A 25,818-nucleotide genomic window follows, 5' to 3' on the forward strand; every position below is an offset into this window, starting at 1 on the left:
TTATCTTTCATCATGTTCATCTAATATGAAATCACCTGATGTGCATAGAGAGACCTATCACATATATACATAATGCTGTGCAATCATGTCACAGACTTTAGTACCAAAAGGCTCCATCCTAGGCCACATATTAATTGTGCTGTTACCTTTCATCATGTTCATCAACTATATAATCTCCCGATGTGCAGAGAGAGGCAAGAGCTATTGCAGTTATAAGTAGACATATATATACATAATGCTGTGCAATCATGCCACAGACTTGAGTACCACAAGGATCCATCCTAGGCCACATATTAATTGTGCTGTTACCTTTCATCATGTTCATCAACTATATAATCTCCCGATGTGCAGAGAGAGGCAAGAGCTATTGCAGTTATAAGTAGACATATATATACATAATGCTGTGCAATCATGTCACAGACTGGAGTACCACGAGGATCCATCCTAGGCCACATATCAATGCGTTGTTACCTTTCATCATGGTCATGTTCATCAAATATATACTCGCCTGATGTGCACAGAGAGGTAAGGCCTACCACAGCTACAAGCAGACATATACATATCAATGCTGTACTCCAATAACCAGAGAATTGTTGCATATGGAACCCAACCAACCTGGAGAAAAATTGAGTAAAAAGTTCCAACTTGATAATCACTAATCATAGAGGGTTCACAAGACTTTTTAAAATAAATCCAAAACATTTTTTTTACAAAATGAAAAAAATAATAAAAAATAATGGCAGCTTATTTTGTTTTGGTCCAATTTACAATGTCAGAGGTTGTTGATCTCATTATGGCTCATTATGCAAGAAATTAATGCACTTTTGAAAGTTGCACTTCGGTCTATTATCCTCTCACAAAGTGCGAGTGACCAAAATTCCAAAGTGGTATATCATCTCTATGACCTGAATTGACATAGGTCAGTATTCTTCCCGGCATACTTAGTATCCATGTCCGTAGATGATATTATTCTTGTGTTTCATATAATACCCATTTTGTCACATTTCATCAATAAAATATTAGAGGAGGATTTTGTGATCCTAGCATCCTCTTTTCATGACATTTTTCAGTAGATATCCATGAAAAAAGCTTATTCCCAAAATTTCAGTTGATTCTTTTCTGAGTTTGCGAGTTATGCATGATTAAGTGTATTACACTGCTCCATAGGCCACTGTTTTGGTATACCAGAATGAAATTCAAATTTGACGATATTTTCTCTTAAATGAATTAATCTGCAAGAAATTTTTGGTACATAAACATGTAGCCGGAGGTTTCCAGTGGTATAAAAATCTCAACTTTTTTGGAGAAAAGTGGGGGGATGAGGTTGTGGATCACGAAATGCCCTTTTAATACAGTAAACAACGTATCAGAACTATTCTATATAGTAAATCGGTTATACCACGAAACTGATGAGGCATGCAAGATACGATACATGTCAATCATTTGCTATATGCATGATCATATAGACCCTTCCATACCAGCCACAGATCGTCCAACAGAAATTGCAATGTTGGCAACTCACCTGTGATGATCACATCTCTGTTTCAAGTACTGGCTTATTGCTCTGTATGCTAGCTGGCAAATGAGTCGGATGTCGCTAATATTGATATTGAGATATTGGCAAAGGAAGTGTTAAAACTCTTTTGTTTTATATTGTTTTCAGCGATTGATAAATTGACGTAACTTCACAAAGAAAAGTTGTATCAACATGTCTTCTTTAGAAACATGATTTTGTAAAACTCATTTTCGACCAGGGCCGACATGTGACTCATTCCCCTTGATCATTTCACATATGTGACCACACAGCACAACTGAGCCCTGAAGTCGCCAATCATCATTTTTGAGATATTCAACCAAAATATTCTGCTTGAAATTGGTTTTAAAATGATGTATATCATGTCTATAGTACTTGACATTTAAGTAGTGAAAAATCAATAAATCGGTCAATAAATCCTTTGTTTCCTATTGTTTATTGTTAAGTTCAATGGAGCATATCTCAATAGTGGCACTGGCGACATCCGGGCTCAGTTGTGGAGGATGGTCACATATAGGCTTCAACATAAAAAGTCGTTTTGAGATACTTTCACAAAATATCATGAGCTACCTCAAGAACCACTGAACTAAACTAATCTCTTTAGTCACTCACCCATTTGGACACTGCACAATATAATCATTGTATCCATCCCCGTCCAGGTCTCCGATAACAACAGGTGCATCTGGTCGACATGGCAACGAATGTTCTGCTAACCAACGTCCATCAACCAGCGATATCAGTACCATGGAGTTCCAGCCCACAACCAAGGCAGCATCCTAGAATAAGAATATTGCCATAAAATAACTGCATTTGATAACTTACAGACCCTGATGAAGCCTGAGCCTATTTTTTCAATATCAAATTGTTTTACACATGCCCATGTATACCGAGTGCAATTTTAAGACATCCTCCTGTACATTAAACCACTGCTTAACAAGGCATACGGTCTGATTTGTCAAGTTCTGTTTTCTATCTCAAATCGAGGCCTATCATTAAAATAATATGTTTTTGAGTATTGCTCTAGCGGTTTTGATATGAGAAGTAAAAACGTATATAATTATCAATGCCCCATAGGATAGTACCTACACTTCCAGTGTGATTACCACAAATCACTTTGAGATGTTCACACCATTTAAATCAAAAATATCTCAGGCATTAAATTTCACTGGGATAATGAGAAAAATATGAGTTTTCTTCTGATACCAAAATCTCAATGTTGATGAAGAAAAATGGGGGATGAGGTTGTCGATCAGGTCAAGGACCTTTAAAACAACATCACTTACAGCTCTCCTAGTTTTGCTGGAAAAGCAGCTGACCATATCATCTGTGATCAAGCCATCAGACAAGATGGCCAAGGGTAAAAGGTACACTTGTAAAATTTGTGAGGAAATATCTTACTGGAGTTTTGAAACTTACTTCTTTGCCAAAAACTTGTAATGACGTTGGCTGCATTGATGGCACGAATGCATTGTTGTATACATCAATTAATTCTGGTGCAAAATAATGCTTACTGTTAAAAACTGTCACTGTGTCGGACCACTTAGCTGAAGTGTCAACCTGAAAAAAGTGAGATACAGGATTTTGAAGTTGTTTCAGTTTATAATAGGCAAATATTATTCGTTTATGTTATTGCGCACATCAATCAAGTCCCATTTATAAATTCACATAAGCGTGCGCCAGTCACGTATTAGGCAATGCACAACTAGCATAAGTGCTACACCCAATAACGCTCAATACAATAGACCTTTTCAAATTGAGTCATTCAGATAAATCCTGAAGCATGAAATAATTTCCCCTATTGCATGTGCATGAAAGTACTTCTTCAGCATCATGTTTTAAGTGCGAAGTTCCAATGTGTAACAGGCATCATAAACTACAATGAACTTTTGACGGTCAATTATGGATGAGAGAGGTACTTTTGCCAAGGATACTCAATGTGCAATCAAGCGTGTGATGGTATATCTTGTGTAAGAGACTGACTTGTGGAAGAGGTGATGCATAAAAACAAACGTTCTGTAAAAAAAATTTATCAGCCAGAAAATGGCGAACATTTGATCATTTCTTTCCTTTAGTATCTTATTGTGAAAAACCAAGTAGCTATGGTGTTACATGTAGCTCAATATGCTAGGAAAATAACCTATGACCTCATGTTCACATTGGCTTAATAAGCTGTATTTCGCGCAAAAGGGTACCGTAATTCATGACATTTCTTCTCCGCCAGTTTGGGTACAATTTGACCCTTTAGCTTACTGCATAAATAGTGTGGTTTTCCGAACTTTCTGATCTTGATATGAAATGTTTTTTTGCGTGCATGCCATTCTATATCAATACACGGTGTTGTGAGCCTTGTGAATCATGTTACTCTTATCCCCTTACCTGCCAATTAAAATGTCCCATAGGACCGTAACTTGTAACCCTTCCGTTGCTGACAAGGAAGACGCTATCCATCCCTTGTCGCACCCAACGTAGATGGTTCAGTCCAAGCAGATGGTTCAGAATACCCCTCTTCTGTGCAACACTATGGGGAAGACAAACAAATAAAAGCCGAGCCGAGTTAATACAGAATTTATGCACTGATTTCCTGAAATCCATGAAAATGTCCCAATTCCTAAATCACTGGCCTTATGCAAATAATGAGCTGCCTTGAAATTCCCTGGGACAAAGAAATTGATTGGTACAGTTTATTCCTAACCTGCTGCAAGTACACATTGGGCTTCTCAATTTGTACTGTCATACCCCTGTGGAATATTTAAGAAAAGTCTCCCATACTCCCTTGTATATGGCTTTACTTCCACAACTGGAGTGAGTATTTCAAATGGAATTACCCAATTGGCTATTCTATTTGAAACCCATATTCCTTCTGTACAGGGGGAGAGTGGATTTCAAATCGAAAAGCCCAACATAGCAACCTTCCAACGCAATACTTAGAAGGTTTGAACGACTGCTTCAAATTTGTGTCACCTCGATCCAAAGTCATTCCTTGAAATATGAAAGAAAACTTATCAACTTTATGTAGCCTGGGGGAGGGGCCATTCCCACTTTGGAGGAAATGCATAGGTTGGGCTGTTAAGACCCCCTTTCAGCGTCACTGCCACCCAAAGACCTCATATTTGTTTACGAACACATACTCTGTCACCAGAAGACCCCTATTTTTCCATTTGATCTGTCATCAAAAGACCCTTATTTTCAAATTTGAACAGCAACTTTCATTTATCACTGATTTTTTTTTTTGTTATATGGTTTGGAAAAAAAATCAGAAATTTGAAGCCATTTAGAACTAGAAATTTAATGTTTGAGGTTTTTGTGGCACTCTTTCGGCTCCCACCCAAAGGTTCCATTAAAAAAAATGTTATGTTCTCACCCAATGACCCCATATATTGTTTACATTTTGCTCTCATCAAATGCCCTTTATACTGTGAAAGTGTCAGCCCTATATCCATTTCATATTGAAGTGCCCCCCCCAGATGTAGCTGTAATTTTATGGATGGTTTCTACTTTTTCCTGAAGTAATATGCCAAATTCAGTCTCTATCACAGGCTTTACTTTGAGAGGAAACAGTACAGTGGCATAATGCAGATTGCAATTATTGGAGAATCATTTGCAATCTTAGACAAGGGCCATAAATAGAGGTTTTGGTTTTTGTAAAACTGCATTTTGTAGTGGAATTCGGCTTAGAATAGGATTTGGCATTGCCATGGTATTATCATTCTGAGCACGAATTATAATGAAATCAAATTTCACACTTACAAATGTAACACTTATCAAGTTGAATATCAGTTGCTGAAGAAAAATAAAACTTAGGTCTTTATTTAAAGTAAAATGGACTTTTGATCTTAAAAGACTAGAAAATAAAATTCTTCTTACCTCTTAACTGTGATTGGAGGTACAGTCAACCGCTGGTTTTCTATCATATTGGTACTTCCAAACAAAGAACCTAAGTAAGCAAAAGTCATAAGGTACATTTGTAAATCATGTATTGTTTAATGGTTTTACTCAAGCCCATTTTATCAAGCAATCATTGCATGGATAATTGCAAGCCATTATCTAATTTCCACAAAGTCTCAGCAGATGATGCGAGGCATTTATAGTGCTGAGTCACACTTGTCTCTCAAAAGCTCAAAACAGCACATATGTTTGGACAAAATCAGCTGTAATATCAATATTTTTCAAAGAGTAAAATAATTATGTGACACGATCAAGGGAAATGAGTCGGATGTCGCTAATATTGATTTTGAGATATTGGCAAAGAAAGTGTTTTAAGGGTGGTCTTAACCCTGGAATTAGGGAAACTTTTGGGCTTCATAACTGCTAAATTATTAGTCTAAAGAATATAAAAGTATACATTTTTAGACTGGAAATGACTTGCTGAATTCATCTGTGAGGTCCAATTTGGGCCAAAATGCTCATTTTTGGAGAAAATCCACTATAAAAAGTGCTATACAAATGCAAACTTGGGTAGCATTTACTTCAAAATGTGGAGCAAACTGCTATGCGATACAGCCAAATTCGAACCCTGGTGATGATGTCCTATAAACAAGTCCATTGTGGGGTGGGGGAGGGGGGTATCAAAAAGTCAAGATTATGTTGTAAAAAACTAGTCAAAATATGGTTCAAGTTTGAGGGAGGGAGAGGGTCTTACAAACTGTTTATAGGATGTCATCATACTTTTGGTTTGTTCCTTAAGTCAGAGCTTAAATATGAATACAGAAACAAATGACTTTCATTGCAATTCATGTTCGTGGCACAAAATACAGCAACACATAGCAAAATTTGCCCATTTTATTTTAATGACAACTGCTGGCGGACAAACGCGGAATAAAACTCATGTTATCTTGTTGCAAAAAGAGCTGTTGCAGTTGAAATTCATACACCCCCTATTGATGACATGATCTTAATCTCCCACACAGGGGTGTAAATTTCAATTGGAGTCACTCCGGTAACCCCATTTGAAGTTTATATACCCTGTGGAAGACATGACTTCAATGTCCCACACAGGATATGTAGATTTCAAATGGAGTCACCCGTTCAGGTAACCCCATTTGAAATTCACACTCCCTGTGGAATATACATGACCTTAAATCTCTCACACAGGGGGTGTAGATTTCAAATGGAGTTACCCATTCAGGTAACCCTATTTGAAATTGTGCCACCCTAGACAATATACAGACACAGAGTACCTACCAGCCAAATACAGCATGTCCAGTAGCCTTGGTATATGACATATTGAACCATTGAAAAGCTGCAAAGAGGGAGGGATTCCACTCCTAACAACAGCTACACAATTATCATCATCATCTGCATTTTCAGTGAAGTGTCCTGTTAAAATAAAATGTTACATAGGAAAGTTTATGGATTGCAAGAAATGATGGGATCAACTCAATGGGTTCCCCTAACCTTTTGGTAACAAGATTTTGGGACATTATATGCAGGAGTATCAGAATTACTAAGGCCAAAAAAAAATAATGGTTTGTCTCAAAGCTCACGAGTGGTTTGAAACCAAATGCGAAATGCGATTTAAAAAAAAAAAATTGTATTCCCGACTTTTTTCATGGTATTTGGAGAAAAAAATTGGATTTTCGCTGAATTTTTCTGGAAAAACTAAAAAACAATTTTTGTTTGAAAAAAAAAAGAAGAAAATCCGCATTTCTTTTTTTCCAAATCTCACGATTTTATAAATGCGCGCGCGAGCTTTGAGACAACCTTTTTTTTTTGGCCTAAACTTAGTATTTTATAAACAGTGCTGAGCAAAAACCACTAATTGATAATTACCCCTTTTGGTCAGATTCACAGCTAGTTTGAGTAATCTCTGTCAAAGGGGAACTGTTAATTAGTCAAGTGCTGTCAGGGGGTGCTTGGAGATTTGTAGATCACACAGCTCAGCTCTATTGATAGGGCAAAATTGAGGTCGGTTTCATTACCCTGGCCAGACTATACTTTCTTATAATCTTATAGACCAAAACATGGTCATCTTAAAACCAGAAAATTAAGCTACCTGAGTGTGTGTTATGTGTGTACATCAGCCTTTATACATGTTTTACAATAATGTGTATAAGCTTGATAAAGCATTCCAGCACATTACATTAATCCTAACCACCCTCAATGGGTTAGCTTAAGTCTTTTCAGAGGTTAAATTGAGGTCAAACTAAGGTCATATTATTGGGTCAACATGAATCTTATCTTTCACTTGATCAATAACATCATCATCATTGACATCAGCATAAGTTGAATGGTCATGGGTTAGTTTGATCTTTGTCAGAGGTCAAATTGAGGTCATTTTATGGGTCAACCTGAATCTTCCATTTTCTTGGACGACAACAACATCATCATCATTGACATCAGCGTAAAGTTAAATGGTCACCGGTTAACTTGAGTCTATCAGAGGTCAAGTTGAAGTCATACTATAAGGTCGACCTTAGTATCTCTGACTTGAGTTAAGTTAATGGTACCATTATTTGTTGACCTAATCAGTGTTTAAAAGATGATCGGTCATGGGATAGCTAGAGTCTTTTCAGAGGTTAAACTGAGATCATAGTATTGGGTCAACCTGTGTCTTACCTTTAACTTGGTCAATGATGCCATCATCATTTACATCAGCATATGTTGACCGGTCATGGGTTAGCTTGATTCTTGTTAATGGCCGACCTGTTGATAAGTCTAGAACCTCTATACCCTGAAAGAATAAGCAGGTCATTTGATTTGCAATTGGATTCTTACAATCCAGGTCCAGAAATACAAGCAAAAAAAAAATTGAACTTATGTTACAATGCAAAAATAAGGAAGGAAAATAGTCAGACTGGCCCCTGGTGAATTTCCAAATGTGACCTGAGTTACAAGTTGGTCGTTTCGAGATGTCCTGGCTGCTGCATCCTAGCTGCTGCGTTGCACCTGTTCAAGCCAATAGTACATGTATGTCTGTATGTCCTTTGTGAACGGGGGCACAATGCGTCATTCAAAAAGGACATGCTACTGCCTTGTACAGGTGCACAGTAAACAAAGAACATCAACTCAGCAAGGATGTCTTGAAACTACCAACTTGCAACTTTACGCTCATTTTGAGGTAACAGGTCACATATAATAAAATGAACCACTCAAGTGAGTCTCCAAAAACCAGACTGACTATAAAAAAACCTAAAACTACTAAGAATACAAATTTATACTCAAACTGAGACAAAGAGTTCAAGCTGAAAAAACCATTTGGTTGGACATGGAGCATTTGGTAAGATGGACCCACTTTTAGAACAAAAATTATGACAGTGTCGGTGTAACTCTAATAAAAATTATCTGGTATCAAAGATGATTTCAAACATGCAAAAATGTTGACTTAAAATTGCAAAAACTTCAATTTTGTGAGAAGTTGAATGCCTAAAATAATGTTTCATAATCAAGATATCGGTAATGTAACAAAATGGGCTTTTAAAACATAATCAATACTACATTTAGTTCTGCTATATGGCGTTATTATTTTGTTGATCGGCTTGAAGCATAATGCAAACCAGGAAAAAGCAATTGCTTGACATGATATTTTAGGAGGCACATTTGACAAAAAGAGCAGAACAGGTTTTTTTGGTAAAAAAAAAAAAAAATTGCCCCTCCCCTGAAATTCACTTGCCCCCCCATGTCTCACGAAATAAAATTCCTGGCACCGCCACTGAGCACGCTGTATATATACCAGCTTTTATTCAAGAGAATTGTGTTATTTCACTCATGGGAAAGTAGGATTTGAGAGGTAAAAGGAAGGCATCTGCTCTCTATCATTCTGTAGCATCACTACAGTTACCCTAGCTGCCAGTTTGTGGCTCTCACTGACCTAGCAAGCACATAGCGATCAGACATGTGTCTGATTTACCTGTGCGATATTGCTATGGGTTGTGATGCTATAGGCATTATAATTTCAGTTGCATGCACCATTACAAAGCAAACAGTGGATGGATGGACAGTAACAATACTGTGTGAGGCCTTTGATTCCCAAACGAGAACAATGGTCTGCATATTATTATAACCAGCATTGTTGTGGTAAATAATGACTTGTTGATGGTACAACTCTTTAGCTCTTCATATATACCCGAGAACTGCTAAAACCCAGTGCCCGCTCCACCTGAAAAAAAATGGCCCTAAAAATCTTGGCTTATAACCCCCCACAGTGCCTTGATAAGAGTCACTGCAAGTTACTTGAAACCATGATGTAATCGCTCCATATTTGGAACAGATGTACTCGGATCTGCCCACCAAAACAGTGATGGGACTACCTGCTTGTATCTGTCAACAGTGGATCTGGCTGTCCTGAGCAAGTCTGCTCAGGGATCCCATAGCTGACCTGGCTGGCTAGGACAAAACTGTCCAAGATCATGATTCTTGTTTTCACTTCTGATTTTAATCAAGATCTGGACATGTTTTTAATAGACGAGATGAGAGTAATTTGTTCACTTCATGTACTTTGAATGAAATGTAGGCCTCATAATTATGTTATTATTATCTGAAGAGATTTACTTTTTAATTTGTTCAGGTTTCTTTTAATGCGGCCTTAAAGTATCACTTCGTGTGTGGGTTGTTCCAGGGTTGGTGGTTGTTATTCATTTATTCATTCATTCATTCATTCCTATATAAAACTCATGCTTTTGATTCTTAAAACAAAAGGAATTAGAGCATGGACATAATTGTGCTATTATTTTCTGAAGAGATTTTATTTACTCTTTTTGATTTGCAAAATCAAACAATCATTATGTAATTTACAATTAGCAATCCCAGACACCCCTAGTAGGTTCATCTGTCATTTATAATTAACTTAACTAACTTAATTAGGCCTAATTATAGTAACCACACTAACCTCTCATTTGTAATACAATTGCTAATTGTATGACATAATGATCACTGCATGTTGCTGGCTGGGGCAGCTTGCCTATCAAACAAATTTGCTGCATTGCTACAAAGCAAAGACCCTGGAAAAAGAGTGTCTTTGCCAGGGTCTCTGTACAAAGACCCTGGAATTCCAGGGTCTTTGATTGCTACCATTGGCTGATCTACATTACTGGTAGGGCCTATATGTTACAAATACTGGAAAATTAGTACAAAGACCCCCAGCGGTTAAGGCGTATGACACAGGCCCAGTGAATCCTATTTGTAGTAAAACGGGATGATTTTATGTTGGTCCGACATATTATCATATGTGGAGGGAGCGTAACCAAACTGGCTGCGTAGAAGACTAACTCTGTGGCCGCACTCGCCGTCCTAATCTAAAAGGTGCAAGATACTTCGAGTAATAGAGGTGAAGTTTATGATGTTGTTTCTTTGCAAATTCCCAATGTTTTTCGCATCTAAATGTATTGGGAACTTATTGCATTATCATTTTGGAAGAAAAATCGAAAATTTTAAAAAGATCGTACATTAAGGCTTTAAGTGAAGCCACTTTCTATCTTTTTTATTTGATTCATAAAATTGCATTCAACAAAATGATTGAAGAGAAAACACACTAGGCAGACTATTATAGAATGGAGTACTTAGGTAAGATGCCATGTCCATAGCTTCGCAGGAGTTTCCAACTAACAATCAACACATTCAGAAAAATACAGTTTAAGAGTGAAGATTGCAGTGAGTAATCAGTCCTTTATAAATGTGCTTGCCACTATCTATTATATAGTAAACTATACATTGCGAATTAATATCAAATTATTTTAAAATAAAATGCACATGTAAGGTGAGTTTATATAGCAAATTAACTAAAACCTGTGACGTGGTATATCGAAAGGAGACACTTTTGGGCAGGATCGTAAATGGAGAAATAGCCACAAATCTGCCCGGGGTGATTTTTCACGATTTGGGTTATGATGTTATTAATGTTTAAAATATTGTCTGATCGTTTAAGACCGGAATATTAACTGCATGGCATCTTGTATTTTTGAGACATTTTTCAAGGTAATTCCTACTCTCAACATTGTCAATAATATTTTTAAAGGCAGCTTATCTATTACTAGTATTAATATCAAAGGCCCATTCAGTGATTTGCTCATCTGGACGATCGTAAAAATCATCAAAATTCAGATTTTATGTTTTATGAAGGTGCTATGTTATTACATAGATGTGCTAACATAGCCTGCGAATGGTTAAGCCGAAAGCCGTGAATTTAAGACAAAATAAGACATTTTACACGAATCTGTAATTTAGATACTGACAGTATCTAAATTAGCTACATGTATTTGAATGGGGCTTCAACTTTGTCAGTACTGCTGTTTTCTTTGTTTTTTGCCAAATTTGGCATTTCAAAAATACCAAATGACAATTTGAATGACTTATCCTTCACTTTTAAGCAATTAATAAACAATTTTAATTTTTTACTCTTGCACTGGGATCACTGAATGGGGGTCTTTAAGAAATGTGGCGTATCATGTCAATAACAGACATCTTTTGGGCAGCTTATCAATTTTGAGATACAGCTCTGGATGGACACACACACACACCCCCACAGACAGAAATAGTGATTACATCCTGAACATAGTTCAGGCGAGACAAAAATGCTAGCGAAATTGCACTCCTGCCAGTTCTCGGTGCCTCTTACCTGGTCCACTTACACACCAAATACATCAAATAACTATTTAAAATCTAGAAAGAAATCAACAGTAAGATCACTTTCAACAGGATTGGTTTTATTCAGCAAATTGAGTCACTTGTTGTGTTCTCACACTGTTTTGATTGTTTAGTGTTAATTTACATGTTATGATTCACTACTTCAAAGTTTATAGTGTTTATAAAGTTGTTGGTCCTATCATTTACAACAGTTACCATAATTAGAATCTGTCAACAACGCCATGTGTTGGGTTTCATCTTTACACCTGGGTGGAGCTTATATTCAGGGGGAGGGTGAAATGAGAGATTCTGAATTTTGACTAATTGCTCACTGCATGTGAGCTATATAAGGAGAGTGTCAAGAGAGTAATACAAATTCAGGTGAATTTGGTAGGGCTCCGTTCCGCAACCTCTCTGGATAGTGTACAAAGCAAGAGACCCTGGAAAGTAGTGCTGACACAACTTCTCTGGATAGTATACTACAAGCAACAGAGCCTGACAGTAGTGCTACAGTTACCCTACAATTCAAGGTAAGAATTTAAAGGAACTTTTTTGTGTTAGTGCTAAAATAATACATTTCCCTTACTGTACACCCAATTCTGATATTTATCACTATTTTTGGATTAAATTTGATATAGAAGAGCAAACATTTAAAATATGGCAACTCTATATACTGCGCTACTTGGAATATGAAACTGCCATCTTTTGAACTATTTGTTGTCATTTCAGGTGGAAATATTTGTTCACATTTCATGTTTACTATTTAGCTGAAAACCATGCAATATTATGAAATCCAGGAGGTAGATAAGGATAGAGCGCCCTGCTCGCCGAACCAATGAGTCGTCTGCTCAAGGTTGCTTGTTGTCGGTTCGTTATAAATCAAACCCTGAATTGCCTGCTATGAAATAAAACACGGTTCTAAAAGCAGCACAGAATCTTACCAAATTAGCAAAGCGATCTACTCTTTTGTGTATAGATAGACGAAGATGAACAAATCATGTATTTAAATGTATTTGCTAAAAAGGAATGCAAGCACATCCTCTGAATATAGTACAATGTAGGTTTTGTCAGTGTTGCCTAATATCTCCACCACTTTTCAGCTTCATTCGCTGTTGTGGTAGCGCTATTTGGCAACATGACAAATGAACTATAGTGCTTGCCTTTATTATTCAGCAATTTGTTGATAAAACACACAACACACAGTAAAGTTGAATGTGCTAAAACATGTAATTTATTTAATTGTATTAATCTATACATGCTAGAGTAGATTCAGTTACCATTTTAGTAGTATTTGATGCTGATACTTATTAGGTCCCTTCATTTGGTAACAGGTTGCACAGTGTGTGATTCTCAATGAAACATATGTTGTCACAACAAAGAAAGTGTATTTTTGTGATTTTTTTCAAAAACGGAACTTTTTTGTTTGAATCTGACATTACCATAAGCTTCCTTGACTTGTTTTAGTTTTATATACTTTGGACTTATACTTTGGAAATAAGTCGGAAAAGGGTCATGTTCTTTTCCATTACTCTGCCTTTAAATAGTGAATGAAAAAAGTCAATATCATTTAGAATTTAGACAAGTATGGTTTATCCTATCTGTGCACCAGTCTCAAAAAGTTACAGGAATCAACATCATAAAAAATGCTCAAATTGTCTTTCAAACGGTCTCAATTTGTTTGTCTTCAACAAAAAAAATCAAATTATAGTTTGCCATCTCTTCTAGATGTTTCATTACTTAGGTAACAGGGAAGAGATCAATTTCCATTGAACTCTATAGACCATCACTGATGTTACCTATGCAATGAAACATCCTAGGTGGTACAAACTATACTTTGTTTGCATTGTTTTTGCAAGACAATATTGAAGATCATTTGAAAGAAAGTTTTTGAATCTTTATGATCAATGTAGATCATGTAGAGTCCAAAATATGACATTTGACCTATCCTAGAAGGTGCTATGGTGTTTTTAAATAAGAGTACTCAATTACAAAAGTAGTCAATTACTTCAGGCTGAAAAAATGTTTTTTTCCCTGCAAGCAATCCAGAATTTCCCTCCAGTTTCACCAAATTTCCCTCCAGTATGACATATTTCCTTTATATGTATTTCTTTATTTATTTTTGTCAAAAACCAAAAATTTCCCGGCAATGAGCTTCCCGTATTGCCCACTTTTTCCTGCCATGCTTTTGATTATCAAAAAATTGATTTTATGATACTTTTACCACAACTGACTGCATGTGTGGACCTGGTTTGATCTGCATTTGATCTACAGTTATTTTCTGGAAGTGCAACAGAAGTGTCAGAAATTTACAGCCAACTTACTGCAACACATTGCAGAGAAGTACAAACCAGCCTTACATTGTAGCTGGGGGTAGCTACCCCCCAAGAAACCTTCCCCCAACTCTCCCCTTCCACCTGGATGCTGGCCGCCCTGATATTTAAGATTTTTATGCCTTTCTGACCATTTTGTCCCCTCGTTCACCTTTGCCCCGCTGAAAAAAATCCTGGCTACACCACTGGAGCCTTAACACATTGGGCTATTCCATTTAAAATCCACACTACCCCTGTGGAAGATTTTGAAAATATCTTCTATAGCTCTAGGGAGTATGAATTTCAAATGGAATTAACACATGCCATTAGCAGCTCCACTTGAAACTCACTCTCCCTCAGGGGAAGATTCAGGTTGAATCTTTCTCAAAGGGTGTATGAGATTCAAATGGAGTTGCTCATTCCATCTGAAATTTATACTCCCCCTGTGTAAGATATTTCCAAAATCTTTCACAGGGGTACTGTGGATTTTAAATGGAATAGCAACTGGTTCTCAGTAGAAACTCACTCATTTGTCAATCAAACTTTGTTCTCCCATTAAGGTTACACGAAGAAACGTATAAAAAACGTATAAAAGACGTATAAAGTTGTTCTCTAAAACCGCGTTTTCTCAGCAATCAAATATCGCAGTGAGTCAAATGTTGGTGCATGGATGTATCTTAACATTATTTTTGTGTGTTTATACAAATTTTTAGAATCCGTTTGAAAATCCTTCGTTTAAATCATTTTTACGCACCATGTTCACAAGATCAAAAACACGTTCCATGCAGTTTTTTTCAAATATTCGCTCCGTATAAAACCACGCCGAGTGACTGTTTTCTCCTTTTTTGAATTGTACTACAAATCGACCAAAGAAATAATGTTGCCATGGGGAAGAACCAAATACAGTACCGATTAAATTTTATTAGCCCGTTTTTGGGGAACAATTTTCGAGAATCTTGTACCACAAAACACTGTTATGTTACATTATCGATATCTGGATTGTGGAACGTTAATTTTGATTTCTAACTGCCTACATTATTTCTCAAAAGTATGTCGATTCATTTACCATTTGAATTTCATTCCAAATTTAAGCTACTTTTGCAAAAATCGAGGTTTTTCGCCATCGATACCTCCGACATTTACAGCGGTGATGAGATTGTTTACCATAAGAGCCTGGTATGCACTATTCCATAATAGTCAGTTTGAGATCAATCGATTTCACAGGTCACTCAGTAGCTCAATCGGTTAGCGCTTGGCCGGACTCACGTTCGACTATATAATACTATAGTTTTGAGCTGGAAAACTTTGGTACGTGTTCGAGTCCCTATGTGGTCCATTCCATCTATTTTATTTTATTTTTCTCTCACTTTTTTTCTTTTTTCTTGTTCGTTTCTTTCTTTCTGACTGCAGCGATTGATTGTTTTTGCCCGGTTTTTTTTCATTATATAATTCAGGAATTTTTAGGCTATACTAATCTAATTGGCGCCTATGAATATATTTTTACAAATTAGATTAACAAAATATTGGTTGTTGGTTTTGTTACTGTTGTTGTAGTTATTGTTGTAGGCCTATATATTGCATAATCAGGGTATAAATAGGCATACTAGGTCTATTATAGCCTATAGAAGCATTGATTTATTTCACGACAGATATCATCCAGGATAATTTCAAAAATTGAAAATTTAGAAAATCCAAAGTAAAATTGCCGAAAACGGCTGCCCACAATCACCCCCCCCCCCCACCAGCCCAGATGGCCCGATCATATGGTTTCCCCTTCCCTATCCCTGCAACATATAGGATGACTCACGAGCAGCGGTTTGTCCGTGGGCCCAAGTTCAGATTGATACACTATTGTAATGCGTGAGTTCATTCTTTTCTGCATGGCTGTTTCCATTATTAACTTACGCCCCTCTGGAATCAAGCCTTGAAAATCAGTTGTATTTAACCTTAATTCACAGAATGGATTTTCAAACACTGATTATCTTACAATTGACTCTATTACTGTCTCCATGTATCATCACAAATGGCTCAATTCTTCCTCCTTCTGAACATGAAGCTAGTATAGAAGGAGAAAGTTCAACAATTACCTCTGGACATGAAGCTAGTATAGAAGGAGAAAGTTCAACAATTACCTCTGGACATGAAGCTAGTATAGAAGGAGAAAGTTCAACAATTACCTCTGGACATGAAGCTAGTATAGAAGGAGAAAGTTCAACAACTGCATGTTCTGACCCAGACCCGACTTGTAATTGTTTACGTGGACTCAATGGTCATAATGGTTTACCGGGACGGGATGGCATTCCCGGACGAGATGGACGGGATGGACCAAGGGGAGATCCTGGAATGAAAGGGAGAAGGGAGATGGAATTGGAGGACCAGGACCACAGGTATTTATTATACAATTAATAAATTAATTGAAAGATTTAGTTTGATCAGCTCGTAATCGGCAGGAATTGTTAGGCTTTTACCACTACGCTGAAAAGTAGACCCATGTTAAGATACAAAATATGCAAATAACATGACTCAAAACTGTATAGCACATCAGGCCACCATATCCTATCACCATACCAAATTTGATATAAAATAGGACGGATTGAGCATGATACCTGAATTTATCGGTCAAGCTAATCCCTATTCCAGAAATACAGCGCTAATTTTTTGAGATAAAAAAAATATTACCTTGTTTTGCCAAATGAAACATAACTAAATCCTTCAGTTAGTTCTAACTGGCAATAAATGTCAAATTTTAATATTTGGAAATAAAGGCCAAAAACATGCGGTTTTAGGGTGTTTTTTGTATGCTGTGACAATTAAGCCCAAAGACTTGTACTAAGCCTAATTTGAGGCTATGCATTCTAATTTTTGAAAAACACATTTTTAATATCTTTTATACCCAATTTATAAAAAATACTGCCCAACCGCTCATACCCCACCCCTTAATCATGCTTGCGCAATGACAGAAAATACAAATTCTGTGCAACCTGGAAATGTCAATGTTCAATCTATAGATTTTTTGTTTGATTCATGGACAATAAATGCTTCATTTGTTGCATTTTATTTATTAGAATTATCTTACATTAACTTCATTTACTGATTTTAATTTGCATTCATTTTAAAATTTTGTTTTGTGTAAATTCTTCATTGTTTGTTTTGCAATATTTTGAGTGCATATTATGGGAAATTTCTATTTCTCTGGGCTGGACAGCTCAATCTACTGGGCAAAAATCATCCAGAATTTGCCAGTGAATCTTCTTTTAACCTGGTATAATACTTGGCCAAAATATTGTAAAATTGTGAAAAGGGCTGGTAAACACCAAATTCATAGTGTAAAACTGAAAACATTTTGTGTGCTTTGCAAAATTTTTCCCGGTAAGCAAGGACAAAATGATGCGCACCAGGAATTGTTTTTTCTCTGCCCCTCCCCTGGCATCATCATGACCCCATATTAAATTTGCATTAAAACAGTGAATTGGAAGACACATTTTCAATAGGTTTTAAGCAAAACATTCTGCTAATATTTTCATCAAACATATTTGTAAAATGGCGGTATTGTATTACAATAATAACTTTGCACCATCTGTTTTACAGTCATTTTGTGAAATCATTGGGGTTTGTGTTGGGCATCTGTATTTTTTTAGAAAATTACCTCGGCCCAAAACAAACCCCTCCGATTTCAAGCAATGACCTCAAAACAGATAGCGTGCAGTTATTGTCTAAATATACACCCCGATTCAGACCAATTTTCTAACACCAGTATAAAACAAAATAGGCACATTTTAAATTTGAACAGTGTGTAACAGTTGATGAGAGAAATTATGGGAATCCTATTAATTTTCACAAAACATTTTCTTTTGGTCAAAATTTACATATTGATGCAAATTTTATTTCAATAATATCAACATCACAAAGTCATCATTTGTGTATGTCCCTTAAAATTTAGATTGAGTTTTATTCAGCACATTTATGCTATACAGTGATGAAACTTGGTTTAACCCCATGAGAACTACCTGCCGATTGGCCAAAATGAATATTGTGTCCAATTTTAAACCAATCAAGGAGGGTATTATTAAGATCATCTGCAAAAATGCAAGTTTGACCATGAATAGTTTCAAACCTATACTATGATCAGCTCTTAATAGGCGGGAATTATTCAGTTTTTGTTACTGCGCGAGTCAATAAATTTCCAACTTACGCACATGTAAATTCACAAAAGCACCCGTTATTCACGCAAAATGCAGTTCGCGTAGGCGCTGCGCCTAGTTGTGTGTACGCCATTCTGTATCAATCCATGATGTTATGAGTCCCGCCTATTAAGAGCTGATCAGAGTATAGTCATTATTGGCAATTGAAATGAACATTTCAAGTTATCAACCAATCAGAAATGCTGTTAGATGACCAGTAGTGTCCAGGGGGTGAAGTTAACATTTGTGTACATCCATATCAAAACGATGCACTTGTCGGCTGCTACATGTGTCTCATTTCACATAATAGCTGGAAACAAATATCAGACTCATCTCAAGTGGAGATCACTTCAAATCATCCCAAAGTCACATGGTTAAGGAATGTTCTATGTATTCCCAAACCATGTGACTTGGGGATGATTTGAAGTGACTTCCACTTGAGATGAGTCTGGTATTTCTTCTTAGCTATAATGAGACACATTTAGCAGCCTAGTTCACCACGTAAACTTATATGGCTCAAAATTCGGACCGCTCGCCATTAAGTTTACTGCTTTCTGTGTTTTGAAATTTGTTGACTTTTAATGATCCCCGATTTCCGGTCGATTATTTTAGCTGTGTAATGTCACGTGCATGACGCTAGTGGGTACCAGCCAAACTTCAGAAAAAAAAAATCATGATCACCGATAACGATGTGATATGGGACTTACATAGGATTACACAGAGATATTTCTTGCTAAAATTTGACCATTTCTAGGTAGCTATTTGGCCCTACTTTGTCTGCGTTATATGAAAAAGGACAGTCTTAAGTAAGTAAATGTGCAACGCTTTTGATGTTTTGGGAGACTGGGAGGGATCAGAACAAAAAAATGATGGAGCCTATTCTTGACTGTGTAATATTCCTTCACCACATTGCCGTACGGGCACAGTCTTATACGATGGACAGATAGTATCAGTTTGTAAATGAGGACATCGTATAAGTTCCTTGTACTATAGCAGCTGACAAGTGCATTGTTTTGATATGGATGTACACATTTTGTTTTTGTAATACAGGGGCCCATGGGATTAACCGGTGATGTTGGCGCTACCGGCCCAATTGGTTTGACCGGACCCGCAGGGAGGATGGGAGAGAGAGGCCCGGTGGGCCCAGTTGGAATGGCCGGAGAACCTGGACAAACAGGACAGAAAGGAGATAGAGGAGAACCTGTACAGATCCGTAAATCTGCATTTAGTGTGCAAAAGACATCAAATCAGGAAGCAGCAGCTGATGCTGAAATTGTAACATTAGATGCAGCTCGTGTCAACATTGGCGGCCATTTTGATCTGACCACAAATCGCTTCACATGCGAAATTCCTGGTGTCTACTTCTTCTCATACAGTTTTTATGTTACTGAATCACCTTCAGATAGAAATCCTGATATTGATCTGGTAAATGATAACAACGTTGTGGCACGTGCCAGAGTGGAAAGTGTGGCCAATGTTCAAATTGGTACCAGTGTGCTGCTTGAATTAGAGACAGGTTCGGAGGTGTGGTTACAGTTTTTAAATTATGGGGAAGGAATGGAGTGTGCAGATAAGGGCAAATGCCAATTCTCTGGTTTTCTTCTTTATGAAGGTTGAATTCACCACTTTTAAATAATTTGAAATAACAATAATTATATCCAAAGATGCTTCCAAACATTCAAGTCCAGAGTTGATAAGATTGTGCATGTTATATACTTGGTCCTTCTTGTAAAAGTTGATGGATACACTCTTCCTTCCACCAGGTTTCCCCACTAAACCATGAATGGTCATATCATAATCATCTCATAATAGTCCCATGTCCGATCCCACCCCCTTAATTTGAATTAAGTTAGAAATTGTTTAAATTTTCGATTATAAATCCCATGATAAATTTTTGAAACCTCAACTTGAAATTTCATAATTAGTTGAATTGATAGATGTCCTGAATTTTGAGGCTGGCAAAAAAAGCAAATTGGTTTGATATGCACATACACAGTACTGGTATTTTTCACAAGGGTTTTATTTTCGCGAATCAAAATGCAACCGCAAATTTAACCACTCGCAAAATCGGATATTTTATTATTTGTTTTATTTGACTGTTTCATCATCCACAAATTTAACAATGTGCGAAAATGTCAGTATAGTTGCCATTCGCGAAAATAATTGTACGCGGAAATAACCACTTTTACAGTATCAAAAACCAAAAATGTTGTACAAGCTTAACCCCATGAGAACTACCTGCCGATTGGCCAAAAAGGAAGTTTTCATTATCAATTGGACAAATCAGCAACATTGTTAGAATAATTTCACCACACAAAAAAAGCTCCACTCTGATTGGTGATTAAAGTGAAGACCAATCAGTGGCAATGTTAGATCGGCAGGTAGTACTCAGGGGGTTAAGAAAACAAGGCAATCTGATCTATAATGTTATAAGTAGAGTTCCCAGTCAAGTTTGGGATACATGCCCTAGAGACCATAAGCACTGATGAAGACCTCTGAATTAGCATAACTGGATTTAGATGTGTTTGATGACTTGGAGCCTATGGAACCATGTTCAAGGACTTGCGTCCAAAACCGTGTTAGGGCTACATTTTATAGGCTCTATGGTCTTTATGGACCGAATCAGAAACTTGGAACTTGGAACCCTACTTATAGTAACTATTGCTTTGCGTGCCGACATAGCAACTTGTCTTCTAATCTGTACTGTGCACCTTCACTATAATTCAGTAAATTATGGACGGGTTTCCAATGTTAGGATTCAAAGCATATTTTTTCATAAATCATGACACAAAAATAACAGAAATGCAGGTTTTTTGGAGCACCTAAAGGAAACCAACCTTTTTCGTTCGCTAAGCCTTATGTGACTCACCTCATGCATGTGTGAGACTATTGCATTTGGGTTATGCAAGTGCTCTGACGGATGATGGGGTCGTAGTCCGCCATATTGGTAGCCCGCTAGATGGTGATCCTCTAGTCCTATTACTGAATACAAAAGGCAGATCAACAAGTTTTACTAAACTGTGGAATTTTTGACATAATATGGCAAACAATTTTTAAATTTGATTAAGGGCTGGGGTATGAGCGTTTGGACAGTATTTATTGTGGGACATTAGAGCACATCAGACATATCGATTGCATTCTGAATACTGAAGAATGTCCTTCTGATATCAAATAATTTTGATTTTTTGAAATTAGCAATTTAATACACATTTTATGGCAAATCATTAAAATTGATATTTTTGATATTTAACAGTACTCAAAGTAAACTTTATAAATCTGATGATTTATACTTAAAGTGTATGTAGGTGGGATGAAAAGCCGACGATCAATTGAAAATTTTGACCTTTTAAATTATTGAAGATATAGATTTTTTACACAAAACAAAAAAAAAAATTAGGTCTTTTTGGGAAAAAATCCATATCTTCAATATGAAAGGTCAAAATTTTCAATTGACCGTCGGCTTTTCCTCCCAGCTACATACACTTTAAGAATATATCATTAGATTTATATAATTTACTTCGAGGACTGTTATATATCAAAATTTGAAAAATATCAAATTTTTATAATTTGTCATAAAATTTGTATTATATTGTGATTTTCAAAAATGAAAATTATTTGATATCAGAAAGACATGCTTCAGATTCAGAATGCAATTCGATAGGTCTGAGGTGCTCTCATGTCCCACAAAAATACAGTCGAAACGCAATAAACGCTCATTCTAGATCCCTTAACTGATGCAGCGTTAAAAATTCAAATGTCATATCACAAAGATTTGCGATCGATCTTACGATTGATTTAATATGGGATTATGTGTGGTAAATCAATTGTAAGATCGATCGTATCACTTCGTGAAATGGGCCCAAGAGGGTCAAATTTGCAGCCAACTACAAAATAATTATGATGATGTACAGTAAGCCAAAAAATTAAGGTACCAGTTGTGTTCACCCCTGTATATCCTAAGTAAAGACAAATATGTCAATTTAAAACAAGTACCCAATACATGTACTCTTTAGCTCTAATTTAAGACCTTACTTGTTGAAATTGGTTGAGAATTAAAGAAACAGTGATCTAAAACCTAATGAAGAAACGAAATCAAAAGTTGCACTTTTACTTTTGTGTTCTAATCAATGAAAGCACGACGCTAGTTTTAACGTGCTAATCAATGGAAGCGCAGCGCTAGTTCTCTTGTTCACGAACGCTTTGTGTACAAATCAATAGGGCATTTAATGCAGCAAACTGCAACTTTTACATTGGTATCTTCCTTGGGTTTTGGGATCGCCGTGTCTTTATTTCTTGAAAAATTTCAACGAATGAGGTCTTAAATTCGAGCTAAAAGATGCAGCTATTGGCTGCTGGCTCCAATTATGACATATCTGTCTTTGTTTAGGATATACAGGAGGTGAATATAACTGTTACCTTAATTTTTTGGCTTACTGTATATTCATATGTAGCAGTAAATATAAAAAAGCAAATTAAACTTCTACGGAACAAATTTTAGTACATAGGAAAAAAAAAAAAGAAGTTTGCTTTGCTTTCTTCACATACTACTTGGTTCAACTCATAATAGGAGGAAATTAAATCAGTTTTTTTTAAACACATGCCTCCTGTAAAGTCGCAAAATGCACATCGGTCATGCAACATGCAAAAGCGCACTTTGCGAAGCTGCTGCACATATCAGCGTTTACACCATTCTATATCAATTATGATGTTTGCTTATTACGAGGTGAACAAAGTATAGGAAGGATTCCGGTGCAAAATGCAAGCAATGGGGTATTCTGGTTGAAATTCATTCACCCCCTATGGAAGATGATACACAGCATCATGGCTCATTTATCTTGCTATTTTTTTCTTCAATTTTCTCAAACAGAAAAACAAAAACAGATTTTACTTAAAACTTTCTGTGTAAGCACTTCATACATTGAACTGCACAATACATTAGTCAAAACTGTACAGCTCATCTGCTTCTACCTTAGGCCAAGCAATCACTCCTCATAGTTGTGGATCAGACAGGTACTTTATATAAAAGGTATGTATAGCCGACTTTATGCATCTTTTGCTGTAACAGATCACATTATTCAGACCTTTAAAGTTTGTGCTTTCTAAAACACCAAATATCACTTAAAATGCTTTGGTGTTCGCACAAAATTATAAATAGGCACGTTATATACCATGTACATTGTCAATTATACATGTTCATTAAAAATATGATGCTTTTATAAATAACTACTTTGTTTCCTGCAGGGTGCATGCATTTTTAGCAATTTCTTACTGAACAGTACATTTCATTTTTGTTAGAAATTCTGAAGAAAAAAATATACTTGCATGCATAAATATATTCAAGGTAGTGTCTCAGATTGAACTCTTCCAGTTGAAATACATTCACCCCCTATGGAAGACATGATCTTAGATTTTCCACAGGGAGTGTGAATTTCAAATAAGATTACCTAAATGGTTGACTCCATTTGAAATCTACACCAAATGTGTGGGGGATTAAGGTAATGTCTTCCATAGGGGGTGTATGGATTTTAACGGGAATAGCCCATTTTATTAATAACCAAGACTAAAACTATGTTAGTTCACACGTCTATATCTAACCTTTGTAACTGATTTGACCATAAATATTGGAAATCTGAAGCAGATTGTGTATCAAAACGATGCACTTTTCGGTTGCCACATGGGTCTTTTTTTTACATAAAACTTTATAGTTAGAAATAAATACCAGACTCATCTCAAGTAGAGGTCACTCAAATCATCCCCAAGTCACATGGTTTAGGAATACAGAAAACATTCCTAAACCATGTGACTTGTGGATGATTTGAAGTGACCTCCACTTGAGATGAGTCTGGTTTATTTCTAACTATCATGTAAAAAGAGACTAATGTAGCAGCCAACAAGTATTGCCAATTGTATGCAAGTTTATTAAAAATTATGATACACATTTATGTTTATGTTATATCAGTCAAAATTAAAACAAACTTTAGCTGGCAAATGATTGCACCATATATTTCTTTCCCTTTGTCTTCTTATTTGTCCATTTTTGTACTGATGTGCCCAAAATAGTTTGGTGGGCTCCTGCAATGGGCTGATCCATTCAAAGTCCACATTCCCCCTGTAGAAGATTTTGGAAAATATCTGCCACAGGTAGGGTATGAATTTCAAATGGAATTAGCACATTAACTCCACCTTCGTCTGAGGAAGATTCTGATTGAATCATTCTCAGAGCGTGTATGAAATATAAATGGAGTTGCTTAATGTATTCATTCCATTTGAGATTCATACTCCCCCTGTGGAAGATACTTCTAACACCTTCCACAGAGTAGTGTGAATTTTAAATGGAATAGCCCAATGGTTTGCAACACACATTCATATGAAGACAAATTGAGATGCAATAGCTAATAAGAGCCATTTTCAAACTTGTTGAGTTATGGCCATCACCATCCTATTTGAAATTGACACCCTACTTTACAAATGCTATGATCAAAAGTGACAAACATGTTCATATTTAAAATTTTCTTCATATCTGATGCGATCAAGCAAAATCAGTCAGAACTCGGAAATATTGATTTAGAGATACAGCCAAACAAAGGAAATATTTCCTTTTGTTTCCTATTGATTTAGAAACTCTTTAATTTGATCGTTGGGATGAGCAAATCACTGAATGGGCCTTGAAATATTTCCGAGTTCTGACTGATTTTGCTTGATCGCATCACATATTTGACCAACTGTGCTTGCCGATATCTCAAATGAAGAAAAATGGACATCTCGGTTTTACACTTGAACTATTTATATGTAGCTTACTTGTTGCCATGGTAGCAGTCTCCTCGTTATCATCTTTGGTCGTTTTATCTCGGATGAATCGGGCCAATGATACTTTGGTGTCTTGCCGACCTTGCCATCTATGGGGCTGTAAGTACACATTGTATTTGACACACCCACACAAATTAGTTAATTCTATGAAAATATCAAGAGCCTGTCAATCATCATGTTTTTATTGGTTATACTATTCCTGCTGCAAAGCACTGTTTCAATGATTTGAATGACTGAAAATGTGATGAAAAATTGCTTACATGCAGCTCTGATGACAGGGGCACCCTCTGAAAAAATTTGACGGACACAGGCTACCTTCAAGCTATGACCTGTCTGTATCAGTATACGATTGACTGATTAAAAAATCCGAGATTTGATCACATATACAGTACGTAAATTAGGCCTTGTTTTTGCCTGGTATTTTAGGTCA

At 36.4% G+C, this 25,818-nt stretch overlaps 2 protein-coding genes across 2 annotated transcripts in view; one reads left to right on the forward strand and one right to left on the reverse strand.

The window, feature by feature from the left end:
* Positions 1 to 230: 230 nt before the first annotated feature.
* Positions 231 to 25,818, reverse strand: part of LOC140146524 (uncharacterized) — a 70,541-nt gene continuing 44,953 nt past the window's right edge. Inside the window, exons 9-17 of the mRNA XM_072168400.1 lie at positions 25,380 to 25,485; positions 21,451 to 21,563; positions 8,090 to 8,204; positions 6,716 to 6,850; positions 5,399 to 5,468; positions 3,911 to 4,052; positions 2,951 to 3,091; positions 2,147 to 2,310; positions 231 to 615 (exon numbers count right to left, since the gene is read on the reverse strand). Coding sequence (XP_072024501.1) covers positions 468 to 615; positions 2,147 to 2,310; positions 2,951 to 3,091; positions 3,911 to 4,052; positions 5,399 to 5,468; positions 6,716 to 6,850; positions 8,090 to 8,204; positions 21,451 to 21,563; positions 25,380 to 25,485 — 1,134 coding nt within the window. The 3' untranslated portion in view covers positions 231 to 467. The remainder of the gene's footprint in view (positions 616 to 2,146; positions 2,311 to 2,950; positions 3,092 to 3,910; positions 4,053 to 5,398; positions 5,469 to 6,715; positions 6,851 to 8,089; positions 8,205 to 21,450; positions 21,564 to 25,379; positions 25,486 to 25,818) is intronic.
* On the forward strand, positions 16,679 to 21,447 carry LOC140146525 (complement C1q tumor necrosis factor-related protein 4-like). Its single transcript, XM_072168401.1, has 2 exons — positions 16,679 to 16,787; positions 19,632 to 21,447. The coding sequence occupies exon 2, from the start codon at positions 19,638 to 19,640 to the stop codon at positions 20,196 to 20,198; it is 561 nt and encodes a 186-aa protein (XP_072024502.1). The 5' UTR covers positions 16,679 to 16,787; positions 19,632 to 19,637; the 3' UTR covers positions 20,199 to 21,447.

This window comes from Amphiura filiformis, chromosome 2 (assembly GCF_039555335.1).
Source record: "Amphiura filiformis chromosome 2, Afil_fr2py, whole genome shotgun sequence".
In the NCBI taxonomy this organism is placed as follows: Eukaryota; Metazoa; Echinodermata; class Ophiuroidea; order Amphilepidida; family Amphiuridae; genus Amphiura; species Amphiura filiformis.